Below are 16,912 nucleotides of genomic sequence, written 5' to 3'. Positions count from 1 at the left end.
AAGCAGTGGTATCAACGCAGAGTACTAAATGTAAGAGATTGTAGAAATTGTAACCCCATAGGGGATCAATAAATATTATATCTATCTATCTACTGAAATTTTAATTGGGCTTCAACTTTGTTGATTTTATGCGAGAATGATTTCTAAGTATTTTTGTACTATATTTGCAACAAAAACGCAGAGTAATGCATTAAAAAATTTTTAGGACAAAGTGATTTCTTAAAAAGGAACAAGAACCGTTTTATCTCGACCGTTCCATTTTTATAAAAAAAAGGCTACGGAAAGACTGCCATCTTGTGGACTTTTTAAACTCATTAAAATATGTAGTATGAAACTGGATCTTATTCTTTGAATAAAGAATATCAGGAAGGAGCATGTGACAATACGGGTGGGTCCGGAATGGTTTAGTTTGATGACGTATTTATGACGTCATCGGAAGCGAAAGAATAGCGGTAAATTTAAACGTTCTTGAAATGTATAATTGTAAATGTAACTATAGATAACTGTATATGTAGGTATAGATATTTTTTTCACGTCTAAAGTTAATAAAATAAATATATTTGTTAGTAATTATAAATATAGCAAATTAATTTATATATTATACAGATAAATTTTAGAAAGTCTGAAATTCATAAGTATAACATATATGTATATCTTTAATTGTATATTTTAGATATTGATAATTAATGGATTATAATAGAATTCAATATGTTGTAAAATAAAATAATGAAATATAATATTTATTATATAATAAATCATCTAATAAAATATATATTAAAATCATATAATATATACATGTTAAAGTTAAGATATTTATTTTATACAAATCAATAAATAAAATAAGGCAATAAATAAAATAAATCTTATTCATTTATTCACTTTAATCTTATTCATATCAACGAAGTTGAGGTTGTGTTATTTGGTTTAGGTTTAGGTTTAGTTTTCCAGATGTCGCTAATAACATTGGTTTTATGACGTCAATACATTACCATTCACGTTTGACTCTTACAGTCTGTTCCACAGAAGAGTGTACGGCAAAACTTAGAGAAAAATAATCGCAGCGCCATTTGTTAAATGCGGTCGGAAACTTTAAAGTGTGCTTTATTGCGCAGTACCAATTTAATCAGTATGCGAAACATTGGTGTTATTTGAAACAGAATCTTCAAAATGAGTACAAAGTACTTAAAGCGTTACGAAGCAGTGTTCTTAGTTACCCACTCGAAAAAATCAAAATTATCAATCGCAGCAGCTGCAAAATTAATTAAAAAATCGAAGTCATTCGAACTGGAGAAGTGGATGAGTCGATATAAGAAGATTAGAAATGTAAATGACTTGCCAGAGAAAGGATCAAATCGTGTGACAGAAAAGCAAAACAAAGTGATCTACCGGCTTTACGAACGACGTCCAAACTTAACGTTACGCCAAGGTCAAGTTTTGCTTCGTAACAAGAATATAGACGTAGGAATTAATACAATTAGACGTCGCCTGCACGAAAAAAATCTTAAATACCGGTTCACTATACAAAAATTTCTTTTGTCAGAAAAGCCATGAATTGGCCAGCATCGTCGCCAGATGCCAATCCGATCGAAAATGTGTCATATATAAAGCATAAGCTTCAAAAAAGAATCTGCGTACAATCTCAAGCAGCTTGTGAACAGGATTCAGCAAATATGGCTCTCTTTACCACGAGAAAAATTTGATGGAAAGCATGGAAAGAAGGTGCCAGGCAATAAGGACAACAATGGAAGTGGTTGGATCTACTACTAAGTATTTACGCAATAATTTAAATGATCTACTTTAAAATACAAAAAAAATTTATTTTTATAATTTATTTTTTAGATGCTGCCCTACACGCTTCTATTCTATCACGTTTTATCTAACAGACTGTAATAATCCAATTTAAATTAAATTTTCTACATAAAAACCATATATCAATTTCATAATATTAATTTATCCTAGCTAAAGATAGCGTTATTATATATACACTCGACCAAAAAAAAGTGGTACATTAAAAAGTAATAAAAAATTGTGAAAGTTCAAGAATTTATAACTCAGCTAATAATTATGATATCGAGGTGTTTAAAAAACGAAAATAAAGCTTGAAGTCTATAGTTTGAGAAAATTTTAGTGCCGATTACGTGGAATGATCAGTTTTGCAATGGCAAATGATAGAATGAGAACCTGCAAAATTGATAAATAAAAGGTCCACTTTCCTAAATTGCACGGAAATTGAATCAGTTGATGTAGCTCAATGGGATAAAAAGCACGTGAAAATTCAAACTTTACTCTTTAAAATGCGCTTTAGCGGAACTCGATATGATAATTTTTCACTGAATTATCTCAATTTGAAAAAAGTCGGTTTTTTAACGACAAATTATGATTTAAAATGTGTATCTGCTACCTTTATCAATTCGAACCGTTGCAATTATATTCAAGAATGTTGTATTGAATGCGGGATATTCCGAAGCGATACAAATCGTGCCGGATCTCGCGCAAACAAGTCCGAGTAAGATGTTCGCGTGGTTGTCGCCGGTACGAGTTCGGCACTACTTCCTCGGAGGGTATCCATGAGAATTTCCCCACATAAAAAAAAGAAAAGATGTCCGGCACGATTTGCATCGCTTCGGAACGTCCCGCATTCAATGCAACATTCTTGAAAAAAATCGACTAATTCGTGCGCCTACAAGCGCGCGGCGAGAAAAGACAGCTCAGTGTTACATGGTCACTATGTACGCGGCAAGAAGAGACAGCCCAATGTTACAGTTGCTAAGCGCAATACATAATTTCGTTGCGTGCCTAGTAACCGTGAAACACTAGACTGTCTCTTCTCGCTACGTGCATAGCGACCACGTAACATCCTGCAAAGTTATGAGGGGTGACATATTAAAATGGGACACCCTGTATATGTCATTGGATTGCTCATATTTTGTGACTGTTTACAAATTGTAATTGATCATGAATTGTGATTGTCCCCATGTTGCAATTAATTACATTGTGATTGTTTATGCATTGGAATTGATTACATTGCAATTAAATGCAATGGAAAAAGCAGAGTTCCTTTCCTCTCCTTCCTTTACCCTCACTCTGTATAAATCTAATCTAATCTAATCTACAAGAGTCAATTTAAAAGTAAGTTTCTCTGTTTTCTTCTCTCAAGAAACAACAATGAACAATTTCTGGCACGTTAAAAATTTTTTGGGTGTGCTGAAAATATTGATACGGTTTGGTGCAGAAGCGACTTTGCAGCTGTAAGTACGCTCTCTGCAACTATGAAGCGATTTTTGCTTAGCGTGTCCGACTGCGAGATACGGGCGGTCATCCGACTGCAGAAAATGAAAGTGCAATGGATATCTGCCATTGCCAATTAAGAAAAGTTTATAGGAAAAAATGCATAAACATTCAAATGGTCTGTGTTGCCAGTAGGAATAATAGGCTTTTCACTCTGCTGCTTGTCGTGCACATCTGTCCTCTCTTTCAAAAATCTTAAGCGCCAATGACAAATCGTTTGAATGCTCAAGCATTTTTCCTCATAAACTTCTGTTAATTGGATGGATATCCGTTGCACTTTCATTTTTTGTAATCAAAAATCGGATGACTGATGACGACCAGTATCGCACAATCGGACACGCTTAGTAAACATTGTTCCATGGTTGCAGGAAGCGTACTTACAGATGCGAAATCACTTCCGCACCAAACCGTACCAATGTTTCCAGCATACCCAAACAAAAGTTTCTAACGCCCCAGGGATCTGTTCATTGTCTAGGAGAAAAAAATAGGGAAACTTACTTTTGAATTGATCTTCGTAATGTGAGGCAATTATAAGGGAAGTAGCTTTGATAATCTTGACCTTGATATATATTGTCAAGGACATGATTCTGAGTAATTTTTCCTTATACTTAATCAGCGGTCATTGTTTATTAAAAAATTATTAACAAAAGAATTTTCACGAATTATATGCAATTTTCAGACATCATATATATTTTATAAAATAATAAATAAATTTTTACCAGAATTCATTTATTTATGCATGATAAATCGAACGCGTGAGCGGAGGAGGGGCGGAACCGCTGTATCTCACCTCCCAAATCTAACCTAACCTAACCTAAACCTAATCCAACCCATGTCTGAGAGATTTTAAAATATATGCTTACAATCCTGAAGAATCAAAGTTAGGTGTAGAGTGAACTTCGCTTCTACTATGTTTATGCGAGTGTTACCTCTGTAGTAACTTACTCAAATTATCGTAACTTACGATAATTCACTTCGCGCAAATGAGGATCTAGTCTATACTTCATGACTAGACCCCCATTACGCGAAGTAAATTATCGTAAATTACGATAATTTGAGTAAGTTACTACAGAAGTAACACTCGCGTAAACGTAGTATTCGTTATTCGTCTTGCAAAGTACATGCGTGGACGCAGTGAGCTCCTATGAGAGGTTCCACTTCTGGAAGATGTAACCCAAACCCTCGCCCAAACTTATATCCCAAGAGTGAATTATTACTAATAAAAATTTTTCCTTCGGATATGGGTTGAGTTAGGTTAGATTTCTTATGGAATAGGAGTGCAGGAGGAGGGATTGTGCCCATCCTTCGCCCATACGTTCGATTTACTATACATAAATGGATGAATCTGTCAATGTACTTTTTATTAAATGTATGAGAAAAATAACATTTTATTTAATAAACTTTTTTTATTAACAATTTTTTAATAAATAATGACCGCCAATTAAGTTATAAGGAAAAGTTACAATCAGAGTCATATCCTTGACAACATATGTCAAGGTCAAGGTCATCGGAACTACTTCTATATTGCATAATTACCTAATTTGATCCTGATCTAATTTTTGACTAGAAATTGTCGATCAAGACTGTACCCAAACAAGATCGATAAACTGTATGCGATCAGCAATCCATTGTTGTATCTGATTGGTAATGAAAGGGTCCCGTTATGCCCGTATCAGACTACGGATTGGACTGAAATATAACCACTCAGAAAGAATAAAGAAATCTAATCTCAAGTTTAGTAAACTCTGCTCTGATTAGTGAAATTTCAATCTAATCACAATCTTAATCCATAATCTGATACGGCCATTAGGACATCTTGATAATACATATCCACACAAATCGACAGATGGGATAACCAGCACGTTTAACCAGAGAGAAAAATGAGAGAGGCCACGCCGCCGTTTTTCGTCAAACGGTTTTCTAGCTAGTACAGTGGCGCTAACTGGATCCATTTTAGAGCCGGCGGAACTACGTAGCCAAATCCACTTTTCGGTGGCACGGTAAAACGACCGATTGGTTCATGTCTGTGCTAGATCCACAATTGTGAATCTAATAAGCTCTCCATAAAAAATATATAAATATAGATTTATTTGATTTTATTAGCTGCGCGTGATGTTTTGTTTTAGTATACACTATGGACAACGATAAGTTATTCAAATATTTTTATGCATATACGTATCTGCAATAAAAAATAAATTGTTAAATCAATTTTCTTAATTAATTATAATGTAAAAGACATCTACAATTAATCGCTTTACTTTTTTTATTCCTGGAACAAAAATATCAAGCATATATTTTAAGCAATAACAAATTGCTCCTTTATTATTAATTATTTTTTTATTAATTATTTTTTAAAATTATTTAATTTATTTATTTTTAATTTATTAAATAATATTTATTTATTACGTTCAGTTGGATATAAATTAATGTGCATCGATGATTAAAAGTTAAATACAAATTTATATATAAATAGATAATTAAAACAATAAAAATAATTATTATAATATTACAAAAATCTCTTGAAGAAAAATATATAACATATATAGGTGTGTTTCTTTTACTTTTAATCTATTTTAAAATTAGGAATAACTGTAGACGACCCAACTGGCTTAATTGATTTTTATTAATTCGATGTCATATAAAAATACAGACTACGTTTCGACCTTTGGTTCAGGTCCTTATCAAGTCTTACGTAACATTTAATAAAATTTCAACAAGTTAAACTTCTCTAAATACATATGATGTGTCAACTAACGTTTCATAGAGATGGTAAAGAACGAACAAAAAAGAAAAAAAAAAAAGAAAAAAAAAAAAAATTTATTAAATGTTACGTAAGACTTGATAAGGACCTGAACCAAAGGTCGAAACGTAGTCTGTATTTTATATATGACATCGAATTAATAAAAATCAATTAAGCCAGTTGGGTCGTCTACAGTTATTCCTAATTTTATTCTTCACTGGCGATACAAAAATATTTGCTATATTTTAAAATTATTTTCAAAGAGGTAACATAAAAAAAAGTTTTTAGTTATTTATATAAGAAAAGGTTTCGCTTTCTGAAATCGTCGAAAGCGAGAACGATTAAAGAATAAGCAGGATGATCGTATTGTCAAAGGGAGTTCCGCAGTCTTTTACGCGAGGTTCATGTCATATTTTACCATAGAAAATAAAATTTGTAATTCGCAATTTATCGAGTTAAAAATAATTTTAATGGATTAATAAAATGTTTGTGATTAAAATGACCAAACACGACATAAATTAAATAATTTTTAATTACTTATGTAATCAAAATTTTTATTATCTATCTAATTAAAAATCATCCGATTTATGTCGTGTTTGATGTCATTTTAATCGCAAAAATCTCACTAATCCATTAAAATTATTTTCGATCCGACAAAAAGGAAATTAAAAGTTTCAGTTTTTACGTATAAGATGTTTATACATTCGCGTGAATTATTGTAGATAAGGAAAGTTTCCCGATGCCGTCGAAGCGAGAGCGAGAACGAACAAAGAGTGAGCGAGATGAGCATCATCAAAAAGTTCCGAAGTCTCTCTCGCAAGGCTCCCTTTAAATATAATCTTTCATATCATATGTCATGTTACTATAAAAAATAAAATTTTTGAATTTCGCATTTAATCGACTTAAAAATAATTATAATGGATTAATGAGATTTTTGCGATTAAAATGACACCAAACACGACATAAATCGGATAATTTTTAATCAGTTATGATTTTTATTCCTCCAGTTAGCGCCACTGTACTAGCTAGAAAAACCGTTTGACGAAAAACGACGGCGTGACCTCTCTCATTCTTCTCTCTGGTTTAACCAATCAGAGAGTCTTAGTGTTCAATTGACCAATTAGTAATGTGGGCTATCGGATCCCATCCTCGGAACAATCTCAATCGCAAAATGATTAATTACAACATAGTCAATGACACACACACAATAGAATTAATCTTAATACATAATCATATGTTAAACAGAACTTGCATAAAATAAATCACAAATTTTGAAAAATTATTATAAGTTCTTATCATAAGCTAAAATGAAATATATCTGTGCAATCCAGCTTGTTCAAAAACCATCCTGATTCAAAAGCTCGAGACTTTATACAAGATGTCCAAAAAATATGTAAATAACTTCATATTCTTTCTTTTAAAAAGTTACGATTTTCGGCATTTTTCGTAGTATCCATGAAGAATAGAGAGAAGGAGGCCGAACTGTGTGTTCGGGCTATGCGACCCAAACCATAGAGATATATAGACGTAAGCTCAGCGGTGGAGTCAGATTCGCGGTAAGGGAGCGAGTAGTGGTAAATCGGGTAACTCCGTTCCTCTTCGGTGCTATTCGGATATACATGACTTAACATAGCTGCCACTTTAGGAGAGGGGGACCGTAGGACTGGTGAGAAAAAAGCATCGAGCCGACACGAGCCGAAGCTAACCGATGTACCACTACTGAACCTCTGCCTTTTCCCCTCCAATCTTACGGTCCCCCTTGCCTTAAGTGGCAGTTTAGGCTCCGTCTAAATATATATCAATGACCCAAACCGAGGTCCGGCGATAGTACCTACAGATACCTATAGGTGATATTGTAATCACAAGGTGCTCGTTAGTTTAAAAGAAGAAAGATTGCAGGATAGGTAGCAAGAAGAATAGAGAGAATGACTAACACAAAAGTCCACCGTGTACGTGTAAGTCCCGTGAGGCAAAAGCGCAATCTTGCGGAGCATTAGTAAACTACATTTAGGCTCGGCATTCTGTCGCACTTTTCGAAAATTCCTCCATACCAGTTCGGCTTCCTTCTCTCTCTATTCTTCATAATAATATCCAATTAATTACTGGGTTAAGAATTTAATAACATTTTAATTTTTCGGTTTTCAAAATTTTAAATCTAATAAAAATGCAAGTTTGAATTTTAATGCATCTTTAACCCTTTCGATACTACGAACACATATGTGCGCTTAGCCTAAGACGTCTTTTATTGCCTATGAGCACATATGTGCTCAGAAAAGATATCGGCGTCTACAAAACTTGTTATTACTTTGTTCTCATCGCTTAGCAACTGTTATTTGGGCAGTACCTATTTCATTTTCTGAACAATTTCGTCACAGCGCGTATTATTGCCCGACAGAACCCGACCACATAGGCTGCATTCAAAAAGCACACTTTTAGCGCTTTGAGTATGCTCTATCCTTGTTCAACTTTTAGTAAGTAACATGGAGAGACGCTGTTAGCGCTAATAGTGTCTCCCCGAACCATAGACGTATGAATATATCTGGACGGAGCTTTCTGGCGCGGGGGGTGAAGATTTTAGGGGAGGAGGGGGCCGCCATATTGTCTGGCGACATTAGTGCTGCTCCATAGGTATAGAACAGTGTCATTGAATTATTTTATTGTGCGAAATTAATTTATTACACGAAAATATTAAAAAATGCCGCTTTGTGTTGCAATCGGCTGTTACAATAAAAGTTATCGCAAACCTAATGATAAAAATCTAGTCTTTCTTTCCCCGAATCCAATAACACAATTCTTTTTCATCAACCAACTGAGATGCAGTGATATATTTTTGTTATTTATATGAAGAACCGTAATTCTCATGATTCAGATTTTTTTAAACAAATTAAGAACACTTTTAGCTATAAAGTGGTCTCGTGGTATTACATATATATGATCAATATTGTTATAATAAAGTTGATTTTAATGTTTATGAGTGTAATTCATATATATATATATATATATATATATATATATATATGTATAAAATATATTTAGGTATAAAGTTATTTTCAATAATTTTTCAAAAATTTTAATAAATTATATTTTATATAATTATGACTTTATAGCTTAAAACGTTTTAATACGTTTCAAAAAAGCCAAAATATGAGGATATGGTTCTCCATACAAACAATAAAAATATATCATATTTTGCATCATTTATATTAAAAGATATAAACTTTTAATATAAACATAGAAAATTATTTTCAATTGCGCACAATTGTTGAATTAATGTTCTATTCTATAAAAGTCTGTTCTCATGCAATAGAAGTAGAAATAAAATATCATGATGTGTCACATTTCAAAGAGAGCGCCAAAATGTCGCCAGACAAGATGGCCGATCCCCCGCCGCGCCAGTATCGGTCCCCTCGCCCTAAAACTAACTTTACGCTCCGTCCAGATATATTCATACGTCCATGCCCCGAACGCACCCAGAAAGCGTTTAGTGTTGCGTTGTTCCATACCGAAAAGTTAAATATCTCCTTATTGAAACGTCAGAAGTAAATAAAATAAATTTAAAAAAAAAATTTTTTTTTTTAAGTTGAATAGCTTAGTATCGCGCATATTTTGTTGTAAAATTACAATTGCTGTAAAAACTTTTCAAAAATTGATTGGTTTTTGTTTTTTGTTCTATTGGCTCCTATTTTGAAACAATGCATCATATTAATTTTGTGTTAAATTTTTTTCCTTAAGGCCGGATCTACAATAGGTGTAGTAAGTCCTAAGCCTTAAGAAATTGACCAATTACAGTCAAGTATGAGGAGAATACTCGACTGTAATTGTTCAATTTATTAAGGCTTAGGGCTTACTACACCTATTGTAGACCCGGCCTAAGGCTCGGTCCTCGTCGCGGCCATGTTAGATTGTGACGTCAGAGGCGAGAAAGCACACGCTGAAAATTCTTAGATGCCATTTTTAAATAAAACGATATTTCGATGAAACACTATTTTAGATGGCTTTAGCACATTTTTTAAATACTTCGAAAACTATTCTTTTCGCTTGGCAGTCAATCAACTAAATAAATAAACTAAATAGTCTATTTCGAACAATGTTAATCGAGCGCTTAAAGGCATCTAAAATAGTGATCAACATCAGATGATCAAATTTAAACGCCAATAGACGCAGTATATTATAAGCAAATCTTCAAAGCTTCTATAGACGTCAACAATAATAAGAGTTAGTGCAACTTGAAGGTGTCATTTAAAATTTTTTATTACCTCCCCCTCCTTTTTTCTTTTATAAAATGTTATGATTCTGTATTATTTTTTAAAAGCCCTTTGGTTATGAAAAATGCTAGAAATCACATTCTTTCATTTAAAATAAGCAACAAAACGCGCGAAAGAATATTACTTGCTTTTTGAACTCCTATATAAATGCATTGCCGGAAAGAGAAACGTACAGATATATAATTCTTCTCAATTAAATGAGATCCATAGGTCCCGGCACGCTGGCAGCACGGTGGAGGGAGTAGTCCCATACAAAGAAGGTTGTACGTGTGTGCTCGGCGTTCGACCATTTTCGGGAATAGAAGACAGACGTTTTCTTCTCTGGCTGTGTTCGTTTTGACGCTTTCAGCGCTATAAGTATCTTCTGTCTTCGTTGCACATTGAATATCAAACGAAGATAAAGCGACGTTTTCAGCGCTGAAAGCGTCAAAACGAACGCAGCCTATGTGTGGGACTATCCCCTCCACATGCACTGCCAGCGTGCCGGGACATGAACTAGCTCTATGATGAGATCCGCGTTTATGTTATGATAGTAAAGTAGGAACCTACATGGTAAATAGATCCTTTAGCAGTTTTCTACTATACCGACTATCGCAAACTTCATTACTAAACAAGCCTCAATGCTGACATGCTATAATGGCCGTCTTTAGACAACACAATGATTATTCATTGGTTTTTGAGCACAAAACTAAAGCCCCTTGCACAATGCCAGGCAACAGGCAATAGGAACAGGAAATAAAAAATATCCACCAAGAGTAGGGAATAGATATTATTCCCTGCTTTTATTGGTGGATATTTTCTATTTCCTGTTCATATTGCCTGTTGCCTGGCATTGTGCAAGGGGCTTAAGAGTTAAACTCATATATTAATTATAAATAATTATTATTAAATGTTTACACGATCATTATGTTTTACAAATGCAACTATTGTTACACATATTATCGCAAATTAAATAATATTATCTATTTAATTTATTGGCTATGACAATCTACTTTGTGAGAAAAACTCGTTTTTATATCATGCATTAATTATCAAAACTTTCAATAGTCAAAATATCACTTAAGAACAATGATTATTATTAATGAATAATTTTAGATGTTATAAAAAAATATAAAAACTTTTTTCACATAACAAAGTTGAAAATAAGAAAACTAAATCACGATATTATGTATGCTATAAACATGAGTGTAATATAAGTGATTAAACATATAAACTGATTTTCTTTGATTTCTCAAAGATATATAACAAATATAATAAATACTTAATTACAAATAAATACTTAAATATCTAAATAGCACTCTCGTAAGATTCAGTACTGATATCCAAAAATACTTACGGCACACATATAATCAACATATATGCAGTCAAAATGTTCAATGTAAAAATGTAAATAAAATCTTAAATTGCATATGCACATAGATATGTTTAAAAAAATCTAATTATAAAAACTTGCTAGCTATATTTATATATAATTATAGAAATACTTACTGATGGACTTGTGCGTGTGAGTACAGCATCAACTACTCTCTCGTATAATAGAACTCTAGCCATATCACAATGCTTGTAGTATGCTTACTCCTCCTGTAACATGTCAAATTATTAAAATTTATCAAATAGAAATCGATGCTTTAAAGTATTTACACAAGCAAATTATTTAGTTTTTAAACTAAAAACTTGGCACCGCAAGTTAGCACATTGACTACCGATTAGAGTGATATAAAGATAATGCTTTTACCAGAAGAAATTGTTTATTTTTGATAAAAAAACAATAAATCTAAGCACGTGGTGGTAACAAATGGACATTGTAAATATAAAAGTAATCTATTAAAATTTTGATAGAATGCAAGCATGTGTTAATGTTGTACATCTAGTTCAATATAATGCAAGATCTGATTTACATTAATTTGAACAAGCATATCAAATAATGTATTTTTTATAAGACATTAATTATTGAATGGAAAGCAAAAGAATAAAATCGAAATAAGAAAATCGGCATGCTGTACCTGAAGTGTCGGATCATTGACGGGAGGAATAGCAGAAATATTGTATACTGATTTACAACCACCAATGTTATACTGCAATTACGTTCCCGTGATACAGTACAACATTATTTCATCAGTATAGACGAATATGAGTCACAGCGAACAATTCGGAACTACCTTACAAGTACGTTCGTGCACAATGTTAACCACGATCTCTAAACGGTTAAACCACAACTGTTACATAAGATGGCGGCGATACTGACAGCGACTACGGCGAGGCTGACTAATGCGCAATCGACTCAGTCGGTCATATTGGATAGGAAATCGAAAAACAGAACCGATATTCAACAAAACAATCAATTATGAAAAATAATAATTTAATGATAAATATTTAGCCCTGCGCATAATAGAAAAAATATTAGGTATAAATATTAAATATTAAGAATAAGAATTATTTTAAAATAATAAAATCGAAAAAACTCTGATATAAAAATACAAATTTGGGTATAAAAGACTAGTAGGTAATTATTTAGAATACGGGCTTCACCTCAAAAATCAATAAAATTATGCTTATTCGACGCGTTTTTGCACAAAAAAAGGAATCTGGCAGAAAAAAGTGGTGGTCTGCCTCGCGAAGCGAAATATTAATTGTTAAAGTTGACAGGTTTCTAGGTTAAGATATCGAAAAGATTAGCAAGATAGTAGGACAGTTTTACACACACACACACACACACACACACACGGGGGGGGGTGCAAGGGGGGCCTTCGGCCCCCCTCCCGCACCCTCCCTGCCGTTGGCTGGGTGGACCTCGCTTTACAACTTAAATGCGTCCCCTACCGGCGGGAAGGGTGCGGGAGGGGAGCAAAAGGCCCCCCTTGCACCCCCCCCCGTGTGTGTAAGACTGTTCTACTATGACCACAGAGCATGCGCATATGACCATAGACAGTATTCATGTCGTCGATATGACAGGTTTCTTAACCTAGAAATGTGTCAACTTTAACAATTAATATTTCGCTTCGCGAGGCAGACCACCACTTTTTTCTGCCAGATTCTTTTTTTTGTGCAAAAACGCGTCGAATAAGCATAATTTTATTGATTTTTGAGGTGAGGCCCGTATTCTAAATAATTACCTTATTATTTTAAAATAATTCTTATTCTTAATATTTAATATTTATTCCTAATATTTTCTCTATTGTGCGCAGGGCCTAACAATGTTGTTATGCTTCACTGCGCAGATTTTTTGTATCATGTAATAGAGCTGCGCAATGATACATAACATCATTAAAGATTACAGAATATGTCCCTTAACCTAGATATCGCTAACTTGAGGCTTTGACGTATAGAAAGGCTATGCTCTCTCACTTTTTCAATGGGATTTCCCACTGAAATATATACTAACTGGAATGAGCGCTAGGCCTGCCTGTGTGTGACAAGAGAGAGCATGCCAAAAGGGGTCTTGACTTTCAAGCAGCACTCTCTGTCCTTGTTTATTATTTTGTGTTCGGACTCCCCACCATGGCATGCCGTCCTCCCCACTCTTGATGACACTGTGAACTAGAAAAGGATAAGCGAGAAACTTGGGACTTCTCCCTCATCAGGGTGCTGTCCCATGGCAGTCGAAATTTCGGAAAACGGAATCTCGGAAAAGTACTAGAGTGGGAATCAATCCGACTTTTCGATAGCCTCGCTCCCCATGGAGTGATTTTTACGGAAAACGGAATGCTATTCTAACCTCAAATCGTCTTTCAATTTAGAAAATTTCTTTATTATCTTTTGTTATAATAAACAATACATCCAAATTTCACTGCTTTATATATTCTTCTATTGTACTAATTATTTTTTTGGTCGGAAAATTATCAAAATTAATTTTTCAATTTTTACTAATTGCGGAAATATTAGTCCATGGGGAATTAATATAATAAAATTAATTAATATAATAAAATAATAAAAATAGTATATAATATTAATACATAGTATATTTAATAGTATTTTACTATATGAATTAATATTAATAATATTTTACTCATGAATTCTGTTCCGAAAAATAATCGCCATGGGGAACCCAGCTATGAAAAAGCGGAACGGAATCATTCCGATTGGTTATTAGCTCCCCACTATTCTATCTTTCCGATTCCGTTTTCCGATTATTCTGATGTCCATGGGACGGCACCCTTTTACAATGCTTCGCTGTGTAATGAACATAACTAGCGCTGCTATTTCCTTAAACGGCAGAAAATGGAAACATCAAGTGAGATTTTGATGGTAAAATGATGGTAAAAATAAGTAAAGAAAAAGGCTGCGGTCGAGAATACATTACGAATGCTTTGAAACATCATTCTATCTTTGTTCTACATTCCAGAAGAATAAAGATAAAATAATGTTTCGAAGCATTCGTAGTGTATTCTCGACCGCAGTCAAAGTCATACATCGCTGTTTTACCGATTTTATCAGATTATCAGAATATGCCTTTACAGAGAGAAGAAAAATTAACACAAATATAGCCTAATAAATTAGTTTAATAAACGTATATATTTACCCAGGTAGTCCTGCTATTATATCTCCAATATAAAGTAAAAACTAATTAAATTTAAAAAGAATAAAATTGCAATTTTGGCTTGTAAGTACCAAAAGTCGCCACTTAGGAAGTCAGAGCGCTATTCATGTTTATTACATCGAAAAAAAGTCGACTAGCAGTCCATGATTATATAGTCAAAGACTCTAAAGCCCCTTGCACAATGCTAAGCGATAGCGATAGGAATAGCGATAGCGATAGAATAATATCTAACCTCTGTTCCTATTGGTAAATATTTTTTATTCCATCAATAAGAACAGAGAATAGATATTTTTCTATCGTTATCGCTATTCCTATCGCTATCGCTTAGCATTGTGTTCCCAGCTTTACTGTGGTTTCTGTGCATCCCCATTCTTGTTTCAGCGCATATACACAATGCACAATTATTCTGCTTTAAAGCACAGTATACTTAGGCCCTGCGCACAATAGGAAAAATATTAGGAATAAATATTAAATATTAGGAATAGGAATTATTTTAAAATAATAAAATCGGAAAAATTCTAATATAAAAATACAAATTCGGGTATAAAGGACTCTTAGTAGTTTATTAGCCCTTACTAGTCCTTTATACTCGAATTTGTATTTTTATATCAGAGTTTTTTCGATTTTATTATTTTAAAATAATTCTTATTCCTAATATTTAATATTTGTTCCTAATATTTTCTCTATTGTGCGCAGGGCCTTATATATGTACAGTAGGGAACAATGACATGTATATACAGGGTGTCTCAGACCACCCGTATCACCCATTTAAAAACTAGAGAAATGGTTATTTTTAAAAAATAAAAAACATTTTTTCTATAAATCGGGTGCGCTCTATCGAATGGTGATATTTTCAACTTTCGGTTCTGGCCGGAATAGGCAATTCAGACCGGAAGTGACTTTTTTTAAATGGAACATGGTATTTTTTATTACAGATTCGGATTTTATGCGAAAAAACATGAAACTTTTGTACCAAACGTTTTTTTTAAATGTCATTTATGTCCTTCAAAAGACCTTCAAAATGAGTGTTGGCGAAAAAATCGTTTTTACACTATCTGCTCTCGGCATAACCCAGGATCTACGACAAGGATGTGGCAGATATCAGATCCCATGTGTGTGTGTGTGTGTGTGTGTGTGTGTGTGTGTGTGTGTGTGTGTGTGTGTGTGTGTGTGTGTGTGTGTGTGTGTGTGTGTGTGTGTGAGACTAGATGTGATTAGACTTGGTGTTCGAAATGTCCATCGTTTGGTTCAATGCATTTAAGTACTCTCTCCTCGATATTATTTGTAGCATGAAAAATTTCTTCAGCATCTAGGGAATGAATAGCGTCACGTATTCTACGAATCATATCATCTCTTGTCGTAGAGCTTTCGCGATATACCAGATCTTTTACTTTTCCCCACAAATAATAATCGAGAACAGTTAGATCCGGTGATCGTGGTGGCCAATTATGTGGGCCATATTTGCCTATCCATTTATCTTAGATAAATATTTTTATTTATTTTAGATGAATGTGGTGGTCAATTTAGAGCAGCTGCAAGATTGTGGCAAGAACGATACTCAGATCGCATTCCTCATTCGTAAATGTTTTTTCTCGTTTAGCTAACCGAATTACCAATAAAGGTATTATTCAATTGGATTTTGCAATTGATTCTGCAATTTTGCAATTGGATACGTCTACAACCGCGAAATTTTCATCAGAAAATTTTATTTTCTGATGAAAGCACATTTACGACGGCTCTGTAAATATTTGGAACTGTCGTTACTGGACACAAGAAAATCCTCATTGGTTCCGAGAAATTGATCATCAACATATTTGAAAAGTCAACGTTTGATGCGGAATTATTGAAAAACATGTCGTTGGACCGTTTTTCTTTAAAGGAAATCTAAATGGTGCTCGGTACGCTAATTTCATTGAAAATGATCTTCCGCTTTTACTTGAAGATATTCCTCTTCAGTTACGCCTAAATATGTTTTTCCAGCAAGATGGATGCCCAGCACATACATCTAGAGTTGCCTGTGAACGCTTAAACGACATTTCCAGATAAATGGATAGACAAATATGGCCCACATAATTGGCCACC

General features: G+C 33.6%; 1 protein-coding gene across 1 annotated transcript in view; it reads right to left on the bottom strand.

The window, feature by feature from the left end:
• The window catches only part of LOC145933550 (uncharacterized), a 25,099-nt gene extending 12,573 nt beyond the window's left edge, over nt 1-12,526 (bottom strand). The window contains exons 1-2 of the mRNA XM_083033347.1: nt 12,297-12,526; nt 11,782-11,874 (exon numbers count right to left, since the gene is read on the bottom strand). Coding sequence (XP_082889473.1) covers nt 11,782-11,844 — 63 coding nt within the window. The 5' untranslated portion in view covers nt 11,845-11,874; nt 12,297-12,526. The remainder of the gene's footprint in view (nt 1-11,781; nt 11,875-12,296) is intronic.
• Nucleotides 12,527-16,912: the final 4,386 nt, after the last annotated feature.

This window comes from Prenolepis imparis, unplaced genomic scaffold (assembly GCF_030444845.1).
Source record: "Prenolepis imparis isolate NDT839.2.m4 unplaced genomic scaffold, iyPreImpa1.0 SCAF_3, whole genome shotgun sequence".
Taxonomy (NCBI): domain Eukaryota; kingdom Metazoa; phylum Arthropoda; class Insecta; order Hymenoptera; family Formicidae; genus Prenolepis; species Prenolepis imparis.
This window is presented reverse-complemented; position numbering and strand designations above follow the sequence as displayed.